The 15,936-nt window shown below is 42.3% G+C and overlaps 1 protein-coding gene across 2 annotated transcripts in view; it reads right to left on the bottom strand.

The window, feature by feature from the left end:
* LOC124146462 (Bardet-Biedl syndrome 1 protein homolog) overlaps positions 1-15,936 on the bottom strand; it is a 66,304-nt gene that overhangs the window by 8,232 nt on the left and 42,136 nt on the right. For both annotated transcript variants that reach the window (XM_046516762.2, XM_046516761.2), the window contains one exon: positions 10,048-10,182. In XM_046516762.2, coding sequence (XP_046372718.1) covers positions 10,048-10,182 — 135 coding nt within the window. The remainder of the gene's footprint in view (positions 1-10,047; positions 10,183-15,936) is intronic.

Genomic DNA, 15,936 nt, shown 5'->3' with positions numbered 1-15,936 from the left:
TTCATTGTACATTCAGTGCTTGACAGCCACAATGGGACTGGACATTCAGCCTTAATGATAAATCACCAACACCAAATGTGATGCTCAGAATAAAACAGAAACTTCAAGGTACGACATTTTCAATCCCTCAGTGCTAAGCTGAGGCAGCAATAGATGCTAGCTAGATAGCCAGATTACCATTTTAAAGTCGCCACTGTATGTCCCTGTGCTGCTGTCAGAATAACACTGTCAGCGGTTAATCTATCAACTTGCCCAGCGAAATCAATAGCAAAACTGTAGAAGCTTGTTCCCTCACAGAGGTGACTCCGTTCAGGTTTCCACCTTCAATTACTACTTTCAAAGACTCTGTACTTGGAAACTGCATAAGTACCTAAAAATAGGCTTCAGTGAATTGGTGCTTTGGAACTCCAGTTAATTTTCTTGTTACAAAAATAAAGCCCCAAGACTCTGTAGCTCACTTGAAATTTTAAGTATTATCGATCAGTTTGTTTGTTCTTTAATGCCACACTCAGCAACATTATGAGCAACCATCTACACAATTTGGATACGATGGAATGCATCAACAAACTCAGCAAGCACAGATAACGTTGCAATATGTTCAATAAAATACATGATACATGTACCAAACTGGCTATGTAGGGGCCAAATGTACATGGTGATCATCACTACCAAGCACTGATGGCAGCCACGGCAGTACTCAAAGGATGAGTGAGTGAGTTGGGTTTAACGCCGCTTTTAACAGTATTCCAGTTATATCACGGCGTGTCAGCCTAATGTGGGAGGAAAGCCTGAAGTGATGCAGCTCTCAGCTGTTTACCACTTCAGTGAAACCTACAAGCACGAGTATGGTGCAGACAACCTAGAAACATAATCGAGGTGAACTGGGATTCGAACCCACAATCATAGGTTTCTGGTGTGCCCAAGGGATGCAACTCTGCACAGCGAATCGCGGTGCCTTAGACGACTGGGCCATCCATGCCTCCTACTCAGAGGATTAAGTAGCGACAAATACACAGCAAAGTCAAACAATAGTTTAAATCCTGTATTTTGGCTTCAATCATACTAACTAAAATTTTCAGATTTTCAACAGACGTCCTCTTCACTGTCAATTACACACAATTAGTTGCCACCAAGTATTCTCACAATTACCCACACCGTGACATCACAATGGCGGCCATATCACATTTTTCCATCATCTCCTACTAGAGGTAAATGAATTGGGGAGGTGGGAGGGAGTAATTTGTATGTAGTAGTCTTAGATTTATTAACAATGACAACTATTTTTCGATAATTCTTACGAAACTTCTACCTCTATTACATTTCTGCCAGAATATACCAGAGGGACCCCGGTGGGATCTGCCTCTAGTAACTCCCCTGTGTAATTGACAGCCATCCTCTTCTGGAAACCATAATGTACTGATTCTCATCCTACTGAGATAATTTCCTCTGAAATCCCCTGTGAGGTCTTGAATATCAGAAAACTATGTCAATAATCCATTAAATATGTTGTATTATCACTAGATTTACCATTATATTTGCTGATTTTGACCATAATAACCTGGTTAAATGACCTATGATACCGGCAATTATGTCACTTCTGACGTCACTTCCAGATATGACGCCACTCCCGGTATGTCACTTCCTCTTTTGTTAATGACATCTCTTTAGGTCTATTTCTACCTCAAAGACGTCATTTCCTTGTTAGAAGGACTTTGTTCAGCTATTCGCGGTGCTGACGTCACTTCTGCTTCCTCTATCACATTTGGTAATGATGTCACTTCCGGTTAATGGTGATAGATGACATTTTGATGTTTTTTCCCCAAACGGAAAGACATTACTGTGAGCACATAACACCGGAAATACCATGTCAACAAATCCATACTGAAGTACGCAAATAGAAATTACACTGTCCGGCTATAAAAAGTGTTCTTTGTATATCTGGACTTATGTTTGTAACTTGTTTCATTAACTGCTTCTAATCCATCCTACGCAGAGTAATCAAGGGTGTACTTACTGTATTTTCTTGAGTATAGTGCACACTTTTTTTGACAGAGAATGGACACATATAGCATAAATGCCATACTGTGACTCGTTAAAAGTCATATTTGTTATAGTTTGACGATTCTACGTCAACACGTAGTTCTCGCGATGTGCGCGGGAGTCTCGACGGTGACTGGTTCCATGTGAAAAATAATAACCGTCAATAGCGATCAGCTTAGGGTTATTACTATTTTAAATATATTTGGTAAAAGCTGCAACTAAAATAACAAGATATTGGAATATATTATTCCTGATAAAAAAAAGGAAAGAGTTTCAGATAAAAGTTTTGTCGATCCTTGCATTAAAATCCTGTAAAGTTATATCACTGGGTGTGTCTTGACCGACCTAGCAGAATAAAAAATACAATTTAAACGGTAAATCAACATGTCTGGTGATTTTTTATCTCAATTTTCAAATTTGTACTGAGTTTCTAATCACCTGTTCGTTTACCGGAATTTGCTGAAGGGGTACGGTGTAATTTTTTCTGCGCATAATATTACCAAAAAATTTTTATCCAAAATATTAAACCTGCTAGAGGGGAGTGCGCATTATACTTGGGTGCGCACTATACACAAGAAAATACAGTACCCTCTGATGCTGCTGGTGTCGGATCTTGCCCCCCCCCCCACCCCACCCCACCCCTTTTCGATAGGAGAGGTGAATACTATTGTCGGACCATATTTTGCGCTGCGACCACCGGACCAAGGGAATACATGCCCTGTAGGTCCGGCTGCACGTCACAAAAGTAAAAGCTGCTGAAGGTGTTTTGTGAGGCCCACTAACAGCTGGAAACTACTTGCTCTACTGAGACTGTAGTCCATGACACAAGACTCGTGGCTAGAGACCTTATTTCATGAGCTGAGGATCCGAGGCGTGGCGTGGAATTCTGAGCTTGTGTATAACTTTGTGCAACTGTGGCCTTCATCCATCCTGCTGAAGTTGCCTTTGTGATATCCTTGTTCAAGTCTTCCAGGAAAGAAAGAGTCTCCTTCGATGGCGTCTATCTGGGTCTGAAGCCGAGAGATAGAACTTGGGAGCTCTGATGGGACATAAGAGTCTGTCTGGTTGATCCACTGTTGGTCCTAATGAAGGGATTGTAAAGTGTCTATGACCCAACGGTCCCATTGTGGTTCTTGGCTACGAATTCTGGAAGCAATCTTATAGTAATAGAAGTCAAACGTTGTTTGGCCTTTATCTCGGCCCTTTGATCGTATAGGGTTGACCTATGTCTGTAGAGGACGGAGCCTCCACCTTCATCTGAAGGTCATATCCTGTAGAGATGTCAAACTGCCAAGCAGAGACATCTACCACCTCAATGACTTGCTGGGTTGACTTGAGATTGATTGGATCATCTTTATAGTCTTGTCGAATCGATTCTCATAGACATAGATATATAGTGTGTGGACATAGATATCCCCTGTATAGCTTGAATCTTGCTCCGATGTACATAAAGTCTTGGACGAGAGTGATCTCTGACTTGGTTTGGTTGACTGGGAAACCTAGGGAAGTCATAAGCTGGATCAAGAATATCATGTTCTGATCTAGCTGATCTTTCCCTTGGTCTGCTGCTAAGAAGTTGTCCAGATAACCATGGATTCGAACTAGCTGGAGATGGGCGAACTTGATGACAGGCGCTGTAATCCTGGTGAATAGCCAAGGTGCTATTGCTGTCCCGGTAGGACTCAGAATTCATAGCATCGGCCATTGATTGCAAAGCATAGATAATTGAGATGATGAGATGATAAAAGAGATGATGGGTTGTCGGGACGTGAAGATATGCATCTGTAAGATCTAGGCTGATAAGCCAGCCTCCCTTCTTCACCGTCGACAGCAAATTCTGTATGGACTCCATCTGGAATTTTGGAGGCGGCACCAAATATCTGTTGTTGAGGGTCTTTAGATCTGTTATCATCTTCATGTCGGTGGTGTTCTTCTTCGGGACTAAAAAGACTGGGGAGTAAAAATCTTTGGTGTTGTTGGACTCCTTTAGTTCCAAAATGGCTCCTTCTTTAGTAGCTTCCCGACTGCCAATTCTGTAGCTGCGAACTTGGCACCGGTCAGGTGAAATCTTCGACCCATGGCGTGACTCGGATGTTTCCTGAATTGTAGCGTGTAGCTGTGAGCCACGACATCTAGAATCCAGTGGTCGGGCGTAATAATCATATCCCTCAGCTTCTGCCCCGTAGGGCTTGTCATCCTCTGGTATAATAAGTCTCTGTGTGGCTTGTAACGGTAGCCATGCCAGCTGGCTGGGTTATTCCTGTGGAGTCTGTACAGCTGGCTTGGGTCCTGTTGGATGGTCAAACGGTAAGCAGTGGTCAGTAGGCTGGATTGCTGTGGGTAGCTGCCCCATGGAGTGTGCTGCGAACATACGTTTTTTTCACGGCTGGATGGTTTTTTCGTCGGCTGGAATGGCGTGGGAGGCAGGCCATGGGGCCATACAGCGTCTGGCTGGTATGGCCGGTGGCTGTGGACAGCCTGTCCATGGATACCGTGAGGCTCCCGTACGGTATTGTTCTCTGGTCTTGTGCTAGCTAGCTTGGTGACTGGCCCATGGGTTGGTAACCGGGATCCACACTGTGGCCCATTGCCTGGAGTAATAGTGTTGTGACTTGACTGCTTAATGTGTGATTGATAAATGACGATACCAATGATAGATAATCAATAATGTATGGGCAGTACATGTTGGCAATAATGACGACCTCGCATGTGTTTGCAAATCCGAAAAACTATAATAGCAAATTATAACCTGGAAAGATATGCAGAAATATTCAATAGCTGTAGAGTTCTGGCGGGAAACAAATGCTTCTTGTTAGAGACTTAGTCCATATTGTTTCCATGGAAACACAACAAATTAAGAAAATTAAATTTGAAAAATATGAAAAGGCAATATTGGAGCATGTGTTCATTGCACATGTATTGTTTCATGCAAACATATTCTTAGTTTGAGAGTAATGGCTCAGAAACAAAGCCAAGAGTTGTTTAAGATTAAGTCCAAATTGAAACATAAGAAAATAAAATTTAGAACAATTTCAAAATATCAACAGCCAGTGGAGCTGATGAGCAATGCATATCCAAGTTTGTTGAAATATGTTGAACGTTTTTCAAGATATGACACGGAAACAAACCCTGCCACAGAAACGGACCCTACCCTCATGAGACTATGTTGAAATTGTTTCCATGTAAACACAAAAAAATAGAATTTTGAAATAAACAAATGGCTGATGAGCAATGCATATGGAAAGTTTCACAAGAAATAATTAAACGGTTTTCAAGTTATGACTGAGATTGGATCGGAAAGCCAATGCCAACGAGAAGCGTGCCAAAAAAACAATATGTCTCCCCTCCCTTTTTGGGATTCTCATTCAGTTTGATATGAAAACCTATTTGCAATCAACCATTTGTTACTACCTGTCAACTTATTCTGCACTGGACAATTCCCAATAAGTCAAGCATTGGGACCTAGCTGTAGAACTATCCTGAACTGGACAATTCACCAGGAGTCAAGCATTGGGCACTAGCCGTAGAACTATCCTGAACTGGACAATTCACCAGGTGTCAAGCATTGGGACCTAGCTGTAGAACTATCCTGAACTGGACAATTCACCAGGAGTCAAGCATTGGGCACTAGCTGTAGAACTATCCTGAACTGGACAATTCACCAGGAGTCAAGCATTGGGCACTAGCTGTAGAACTATCCTGAACTGGACATTCACCAGGAGTCAAGCACTGGGCACTAGCTGTTGAACTATCCTGAACTGGACAATTCACCAGGAGTCAAGCATTGGGCACTAGCTGTTGAACTATCCTGAACTGGACAATTCACCAGGAGTCAAGCATTGGGCACTAGCTGTAGAACTATCCTGAACTGGACACTTCACCAGGAGTCAAGCATTGGGCACTAGCTGTTGAACTATCCTGAACTGGACAATTTACCAGGAGTCAAGCATTGGGCACTAGCTGTAGAACTATCCTGAACTGGACAATTCACCAGGAGTCAAGCATTGGGCACTAGCTGTAGAACTATCCTGAACTGGACAATGCACCAGGAGTCAAGCATTGGGCACTAGCTGTAGAATTATCCTGAACTGGACAATTCACCAGGTGTCAAGCATTGGGCACTAGCTGTAGAATTATCCTGAACTGGACAATTCACCAGGAGTCAAGCATGGGCTAGTAGCTTTAAAAATAGGGATAGGTACATTCTAGAACCTGAAAACAATTACAATTCCTTAATGCAATAGTATCCCCAAGGCAATTGTTTTCTTCACAAGCTGATCCTTTAATCTTCAAGCATGTATTCCTCTAGGTGTTGTTTTTCAAACATACAAATGTGCCTAATCGAATGAAATCTCACACAAGATTTTACCTGAGAGGACGAAATGACTTTTACACTTAATTGCTCTATTTGATAATGGTAATTGGCACACTACAAAGAGAATGTGCTTTCTTCCCATCTTAAATCATACAAATGCCATTTAGCATTTATATTGCCATAATCATGATTGCTTTGATGTTCTTCTGTGGGTTTAAAAAGCAGTGCTGATGTGGACATGCTGGCACCATTACTGGCCATTGTGACACAATAATGTAAAGGTGTTTGTGCATAGCAGCACTCGAGGTGGAACTTAAATCAGCCAAGGACATCTGAAGCAGAAGTGTTCAGCACAGTGATGGTTCTACGCAGGTGGATGATGTTGAGACACAAGGCTGATTGAGTTGGCATAAAAGCCACTTTGAACAATATTTCAGTTATGTCAAAGTACAAAAGGTTGAACGCAGGATGACAGCTGGTGACGTGATGGTCCAATGGAGGATGTCATCAATGTGACAGTCCTATACAGGGTGACACACCATGTGTGATTAGCAACAAATAGATGACAGAGAAAAAGATTTTTTATAAAATGTCACAAAGTTCACAACTGGCTTAGGGCACTGTCAGTTAATGAGATTATTCTGCAAACTTGTATAAAGATGAATGATCAAAAGAGCAAATGTAACACAATGTGTGGAAGGAATGGGCTCAGACAAGCAAGCATTGAAGTGAATGAAGCTAAGACATTTCTAGCTTATATCAAGCATCTTACAAATATGTTGTGAACAGAAATACATTGTTTACAAAGCTTGATCAAAGGACATTTAGAATCAATCAAATTTTGTATCAAATCAGGGAACAGTCATGGAGAGAGGTCGTTGATGCCCTTACGTACTGAAAATAATTATGACACCTATTGGTTGTCAGCCCACCTCCATCTCACCACACCAAGGGTGACCATTTTACCAGATCATTCATTGGCTCTAACACTACAAGAACCCAGTCCTGTGGGGACTCTACTGTCCTAACACTACAAGAACCCAGTCCTGTGGGGACTCTACTGTCCTAACACTACAAGAACCCAGTCCTGCAGGGACCCTACTGTCCTAACACTACAAGAACCCAGTCCTGCAGGGACCCTACTGTCCTAACACTACAAGAACCCAGTCCTGTGGGGACCCTACTGTCCTAACACTACAAGAACCCAGTCCTGCAGGGACCCTACTGTCCTAACACTACAAGAACCTAGTCCTGCAGGGACCCTACTGTCCTAACACTACAAGAACCCAGTCCTGTGGGGACCCTACTGTCCTAACACTACAAGAACCCAGTCCTGCAGGGACCCTACTGTCCTAACACTACTGGAACCCAGTCCTGTGGGGACCCTACTGTCCTAACACTACAAGAACCCAGTCTTGCAGGGACCTTAATGTCTTAACACTACAAGAACCCAGTCCTGCAGGGACCCTACTGTCCTAACACTACAAGAACCCAGTCCTGTGGGAACCTTAATGTCTTAACACTACAAGAACCCAGTCCTGCGGGGACCTTAATGCCGTAACACTACAAGAACCCAGTCCTGTGGGGACCCTACTGTCCTAACACTACAAGAACCCAGTCCTGCAGGGTCCTTACTGTCTTAACACTACAGGAACCCAGTCTTGCAGGGTCCTTACTGTCTTAACACTACAAGAACCCAGTCCTGCAGGGTCCTTACTGTCCTAACACTACAAGAACCCAGTCCTGCGGGGACCTTAATGTCGTAACACTACAAGAACCCAGTCCTGCGGGGACCTTAATGTCGTAACACTACAAGAACCCAGTCCTGCGGGGACCTTAATGTCGTAACACTACAAGAACCCAGTCCTGCGGGGACCTTAATGTCGTAACACTACAAGAACCCAGTCCTGCGGGGACCTTAATGTCTTAACACTACAAGAACCCAGTCCTGCGGGGACCTTAATGTCGTAACACTACAAGAACCCAGTCCTGCGGGGACCCTACTGTCCTAACACTACAGGAACCCAGTCCTGCGGGGACCCTACTGTCCTAACACTACAAGAACCCAGTCCTGCGGGGACCCTACTGTCCTAACACTACAAGAACCCAGTCCTGTGGGAACCTTAATGTCTTAACACTACAAGAACCCAGTCCTGCGGGGACCTTAATGTCGTAACACTACAAGAACCCAGTCCTGTGGGGACCCTACTGTCCTAACACTACAAGAACCCAGTCCTGCAGGGTCCTTACTGTCTTAACACTACAGGAACCCAGTCTTGCAGGGTCCTTACTGTCTTAACACTACAAGAACCCAGTCCTGCAGGGTCCTTACTGTCCTAACACTACAAGAACCCAGTCCTGCGGGGACCTTAATGTTGTAACACTACAAGAACCCAGTCCTGCGGGGACCTTAATGTCGTAACACTACAAGAACCCAGTCCTGCGGGGACCTTAATGTCGTAACACTACAAGAACCCAGTCCTGCGGGGACCTTAATGTCTTAACACTACAAGAACCCAGTCCTGCGGGGACCTTAATGTCGTAACACTACAAGAACCCAGTCCTGCGGGGACCCTACTGTCCTAACACTACAGGAACCCAGTCCTGCGGGGACCCTACTGTCCTAACACTACAAGAACCCAGTCCTGCGGGGACCCTACTGTCCTAACACTACAAGAACCCAGTCCTGTGGGAACCTTAATGTCTTAACACTACAAGAACCCAGTCCTGCGGGGACCTTAATGTCGTAACACTACAAGAACCCAGTCCTGCGGGGACTCTACTGTCCTAACACTACAAGAACCAAGTCCTGCAGGGTCCTTACTGTCTTAACACTACAGGAACCCAGTCTTGCAGGGTCCTTACTGTCTTAACACTACAAGAACCCAGTCCTGCAGGGTCCTTACTGTCCTAACACTACAAGAACCCAGTTTTGCAGGGACCTTAATGTCTTAACACTACAAGAACCCAGTCCTGCAGGGTCCTTACTATCTTAACACTACAAGAACACAGTCTTGCAGGGACCCTACTGTCCTAACACTACAAGAACACAGTCCTGCACAGGCCAGGGTTAGAATGGGTCCCAGGCACTATCTTTTCAGAAGAGGCAAATAAATTGGATTTGGTGGTCAGACTCAATGTCCTGGTTGAATGCATGTCTGGTTTGTTTGTTTGTTGTTTAAAGCCGTACTTAGCAATATTCCTGCTTTATGACGGGGTCTGTAATTAATAAAGTCTGGACCAGACAATCCAGTGATTGATAGCATGAGCATCGATTCTAACCCCGATCTTCACGGGTGACTGCATGTCATCGGACAAGTGTGGGACATTGCTCATAACATTAATCACCATGTTATGCCTGTTATATTACTGACTGTGGTGTTAAACCACATTCACCCTCTGACTACAAGAACCCATGTGGTGTAGCTCAAGGGATATGCATGATGGCCCAGCATGGAGACTTGCTCACATGTAGGTGTCAAATACACTTCAACAACATCCTATGTTATTCTGTTGTGCACTTTAACCATATTACTTGCCAGATGCATAAAGTCAGTCTGATCTTTTTAATCACATCAAACAAATCAAGTGAAATCAAGTCCAAGGCTGTCGTACAAGAAAGTACTGCACCGTGAACTGGCTGCTAATTTGGTCTTTCAGATGGAAAGGATGTCGTTACACAGATATCCCACCTTGATGTGTGTCTTCCTGAAGCTGTAAAGTTTATCATCATAGTCAAAAGTGATGAAGAGGTGGGAGGAGGCTTGGCTGAGGGATGTATTCTGCAGGTTGACTGTCATCTTGAAAGTAGGACCGATGCCTTGCACCTGAGAAGAAAACATTTCAAAATGAACAAGCATGAAATACTTACATCCCACGCCAATATGACATGTCGGGTGTGTGCAATGCATTAGCTCCTGTGAACTATGTTCACGGGGCCTTTTTGTAAAGAAATATACTACGTTTTTCAAGATCTGCTCCGGAAACGAGGACTACCTCCATTTTCAGTCTAAATCAAAGTCATTGCCATGGAAACTCGAAAAATAACTCTTAAAAAAAAAAAAACTATCCAAAGGCACCAGTTCACCACTAGACCAATCAATGTGCAAAATATGGTAAAGAAAAATGGTCGGTTTTCAAGATCTGCTCCGGAAATGAGGACAACTGCCATTTTCAGTCTAAATCAAAGTCGTTGCCATGGGAACTCGAAAAAAAATTTTTTTTTTAAATCCCAAACTATCAAAAGGCACCAGTTCACCACTAGATCTATCTATGTGCCAAGTTTGGTGAAGAAATATGGTACGGTTTTCAAGATCTGCTCCGGAAACGAGGACTACCGCCATTTTCAGTCTAAATCAAAGTCGTTGCCATGGACACTCGAAAAATAACTTTTTTAAAAATCCCAAACTATCAAAAGGCACCAGTCCACCACTAGACCTATCTATGTGCCAAGTTTGGTGAAGAAATATGGTACGGTTTTCAAGATCTGCTCCGGAAACGAAGTGTGACGGACGGACGGAAGGACGGCCGGACGGAAGGACGGAAGGAGGAACGGACGGCACCCATTCCTATATCCCCCTTCCACTTCGTGGCGGGGGATAATAAAAATGCAGTCAGTCCATGGTCTTACTGACAATCAACTCCTGGTTTGAATGGTGAAAGCGAAAGCAATAATATTTCATGTACAAGAGCGGTACCCTTTTGTAATTGGCTCGTATTGTTCTTTACTTCAACATATAAATAACCATGGAACTGTATCAACAGTTACTGTAGTCAACATGTCAAATTGGCAATTTCAAAGAAGAGGTTTACAGAGCAAAATATAGGGTTGGGAGAATTTAAGAGTATGGTCAAAACATTGAAGTCAAAATAAGGTCAATAAAATTGTAAAATATTGCTACTGAGTAAACATATACCAAATGTCATTACATTTTGAATAAAAATGGCTGAGTAATGACAACACATGCCAGACAAGCAGGCCATGGCACAAGCCTACTTGAATTTCAGTCAGGTGAGTTAAAAACAGAAAGCTGTAGTAAATGATATGGTTTTGAGTATTTCATTGTCATTTCAAAGTTTAAAAACTGAATGACAATAGCAAATTCTATATATAATGAGATGTTTTGAGTTCTTGAGCTTTCCAACAAGAGTTAAACAGCTGGTTGCTGATGATCTTTCTGGCTTTCGATCTGTTAATGATAATTATGTAAGGCTGAAGTGTCAACATGGTCAAACAATAAACAGGCCCTTTGTCAACATTCTCACATATCCTGATCAGAAGAATATTTTCCTTAAATAAATCCCCTCCCCCTCCCCCTCCCCCTCCCCCCACCCCCACCCCCCTCCTATCAACAGGACAAGCCCAGAATTTGGTTGGATGATCAAGATGTTTAGTTTAGTGCAATATCATGCATGGACACCAAGACGTGATGCTGCCCAGCACAAGTGAGGAATCTTTAAGAGTATTGCTCTGTGCCAACAGCTCCATAGAGGCTAAGCACGTGAGCTGAAGTCCTGCTTCAGCTAATATCAACAAAAAATGACCTTTGTGTAATATAATCGTCAAAGATGCCACAAGGAAGACAATTAGCTGTAGGGACATCGTTCCATTACAATGTCCACAGTGATTATGTAGTACAGCTATATATATGCTGAACCCAAAAGTTAGGGATTATGAATATTTTGGGGTATATTTTTGAAGAAATTGTGTGCACAGTCTTCACTTCCCAAAAATATTCATGATTGTTCAGTCTAGTTAATGATTGGCTGTGTTCTGTAAGGAAGTGATATGGTCATAGATCCAAATATGGTTGTACCTTCTTGTAATTTGTATTTTTGTTTTACCTTCTTAAAATAGTTAGCAAACTTTAAATAATTTGTTAACATCACTCATATTTCGATTATACTTTCCAAATAATGCTAAATATTTTATAACAACAAGGTATGTCTACCCTCTCTTAAATCTAACGGTCATTATTTTTTTGATTTCTTTAAGGTTAGTTCATGCTATCTGTATTGTTTGTTTGTTGTTTATTGCCGAACTCAGCAAAAAGACACCAGTCTGTACAAAAAACAAGTTTGGAGCAAACAAACCAGTGATATGATACAATGAACAACATCTCAGGCATTTGGGTTACAATGACAAGCAGTCAACGAGGTCGCTAAGCCTGACCACTCAATCCACTTAGTGGCCTTGTACAACAAGCATGGGTTGCTGGGGACCTATTCTAGCCAAGTATCCCCACAGCATATTGCCAGTAGGCGTGTGTCAAAGTAATAACATCTATCACAGGCCACTTAGTAAGAGTCCAAATGGTTATGCTCGAAGCACCATACATCATTATCCCAGTCAATGAATTTAGCCTAGTGTTTAAATTGCAGCTCTTCACGCTGAAGAACCGCCGGGATCAATCACCATTTCTGGTGAATATTGCTGAAAGCAGTGGAAAACCATACTCACTCACTCAAATTACATTTTAAATTCCCTTGAGTGAGTGAGTGAGTGAGTGAGTGAGTGAGTGAGTTGGTTTTAACGTCGCTTTCAACGGTATTCCAGTTATATCACGGCATAATTTTCCCTTGAAAGTATACAACCCAGACTACCAGATGGGCACTAAAACCTTGTTGCTTTATCATAGACCTACTGGGTAACCACTGGTTGCTGGAATTTTGTTTTAACCAAGTCAACTGCCTTGGGAGAATTACCATCCTATAACCCATTCCTCAGAGCAGGGCACCAATCCACCTAATCAATGCCACAAGTTTGATTTCATCTGTTTAGTGATCTTCACATGACAAAGACAATAATTGCAACAGACTTTGTAGCATCCACAATTTACTTAAAAGACAGGATGATGCTTCAACCTTCGTCATATTACAGTCATATTACAGTATCAAGTATCAAGTCATTGAAGTAAGGAAGTGAGTGGTAAGATGGGGAAAAGATCACCTTGGTGGGCTTGATAGCTTCATGATTAATGCAACAACAACGGACATTGGAAATTGTTTTGTTTGTTTGTTTGTTTGTTTGTTTGTTGTTTATCGCCGCACTCAACAATATTCCAGCTACTGGTATATGACAGCGGTCTGTAAATAATTGAGTCTGGACAAGACAATCAAGTGATTGACATCATGAACAGAGGTCCACACAATTGGGATACAATGACATGCATCAGCCAAGTCAGCAAGTATGACCACCTGATCCCGTTAGTCGCCTCTTATGACAACCATAGTCGCCATTTACAATAAGCATGGGTTGCTGTAGACCTATTCTACCCCGTATCTTCATGGGTACATCATGTACTACACAATGTTATCATAACATTACCCATCTTCCCGGGGCAAGGGAGTTAACTGACTTTAAAAGTCCAGTTTCCACCCCTGCCAAACAAAGCTGAAGTTATGAAGTTATATTTTGAATGGACTTATGGACAATATCAACATCCGGTCCATAAACCACATGGCAACTGCCATGCCGAAACATTTCTTGCTCCTAAACAATTTTTAAAAAGTAAGAAATAATACTTTGTTTGTTGAAAGCAATACAATTCCATCACACACTAAATAATATATACTGAACAAAGAAAGTTAAGGATCATGAATATGTTTGGTGATATTTTTATGAAATTGTGTGCTGTCTTCACTACAAATATATCCCCCCAAATATTCAAGATCCCTGACTATTTTTGTTCTGTATATTACTGAGGTCACATGAGAAGACAGGGCTCAATCTATGTGTTTCATCACACCACCTCCCCGACATCTAATGCCTCACAAAGGCAAGTGACGACACCACCAATTCACTGTCTACCACAAGTGTGACAGAGAGGGCCACCTCTCCAGCGCCGTTGACAACACCGACGCACACACCTACATACGGCACCTCTCTGACTACAGTCTGGAGACAAAGTCCTCTCAATTACTCTGGCCAACAGACATGAGTTTATCACAGAAGTGTGCTACACCTATATCCTGTCTGATCCATTACCCGACCAGTCTTTTATTAAATTGCTGTTCTCAACACCAGTATGGCTAAGGAGAATGCTAGGCTGGCATCAAAGAAGGGACCAATTCGTAGACTGCCCCAGAAATGGCAAACATCGACACAGAACACGATCAGGTATCTGCCAGGCTGGTCCGTGGGTGATCACACGGACAGCCCTTTAGGGTGACTTTTAACATCTAAATGGTCTCTTTAATAGAGCAAGTGCAGAGACCACAGTGCTCATTATTCCCTCAATTAGAAGTCTGGTGCGAGGACCTGTAGCTCACCCGCTGTGCTGGACAGTCGAGTTGGTCTAAAGAAACTGGGTGTAATGCAAGTCGGCCCCAGACTGACCTCACTGGCTGTAGGTGTCGTCTGCTGACATTTGATGTATGTGCTGCTACATTGGACCTAATTGGGCAAATCAACTTCTTCTACTGCATGATTACATCAAAGTAGTAATTTGGAAGCACAGTGCCATTTCAATGTCCCTTGAAACCTGCCAATCACTTAATGATTTTATTTACCTCTGTCACATCTGTAGCGTAGGGAGTCATATTTCAGCATTTTCCGGACTTGTAGATTTGTAATTTTGAAGCTGATGGGTTTCATACACGCCATCTTTAGAAATGTAAAAAGTCAAATTTGTTCATCCGAATGACTTCATTACTGTAAGGTTGTGTGGTTTATTTTTTACTTTTTCTGTCAAGGGAATGTATAGGTCGTAAAGATTTTGTTATATTTGGATGATGAAAGGTCAGTGCATTTAATGTGAAATTGTTTTCCACAGGTTCTTTCACAAGAGAGACATACTGTAGTATATTTCAACCGTAAAGAGATTCAGTGAAGGGAGTGGAGGGAGTGAAGGTTGTTTAAAGGCCAAATTCCAGCTAAATCACAGGCCTGGAAATAACTGAGTCTAGGCCACACTAGCCTGTGGTTGACAGCATGAGATTGTATTTGTTTGTTACTGAAGCTGCTTTCAGCAATATGGAAATAATTGTGTCTGGACCAGAGAAATCATTGATAGATATGATGAGCATCAATCTATTTGAGTTATTGTGACACACAATCAACCAACCAAGTCCAACTGACCATCCATTCCATATGATGAACATAGGCTGCTAGGTACATATTCTAACCAGGAAATAACAGAAGCAATAAAAAAGCGGGGTACAATGACACGCAGTACACCAGCCTATCACTCCATCCCTTAATGGTGACCTACCCTTCTTTTAAACCACTATATGATAAAACATCAGTCCATACAATCAGTCTAAGCAAGCATAAGGCATCATACTCCACATTGTAGTTACCGTATTTGAGGTAATAAGCAACCCAAAGCGCTCTTAAAATTAGAAATAGGGGGCTCTAATTAGAATATTATTTTGGTGAAAAAAACTGAGTTGAAAGATCGTAAATTTTGTGGTTTATGCTGACAGCCTGAAATGTTTATATACAACAGATATTTTTTTCAGAATTTAATTGCCCATAATTAAGGGTGCATATAACACACGAGTGCGTATTATACATGAATAAATAAGTCTTGTGTACGTTGATCGATCGGAAGGGGTGCTAATTGGGATTGTTCACTACC

Source organism: Haliotis rufescens, unplaced genomic scaffold (assembly GCF_023055435.1).
Source record: "Haliotis rufescens isolate VD_foot unplaced genomic scaffold, xgHalRufe1.0.p SCAF_3, whole genome shotgun sequence".
Classification (NCBI taxonomy): Eukaryota; Metazoa; Mollusca; class Gastropoda; order Lepetellida; family Haliotidae; genus Haliotis; species Haliotis rufescens.
This window is presented reverse-complemented; position numbering and strand designations above follow the sequence as displayed.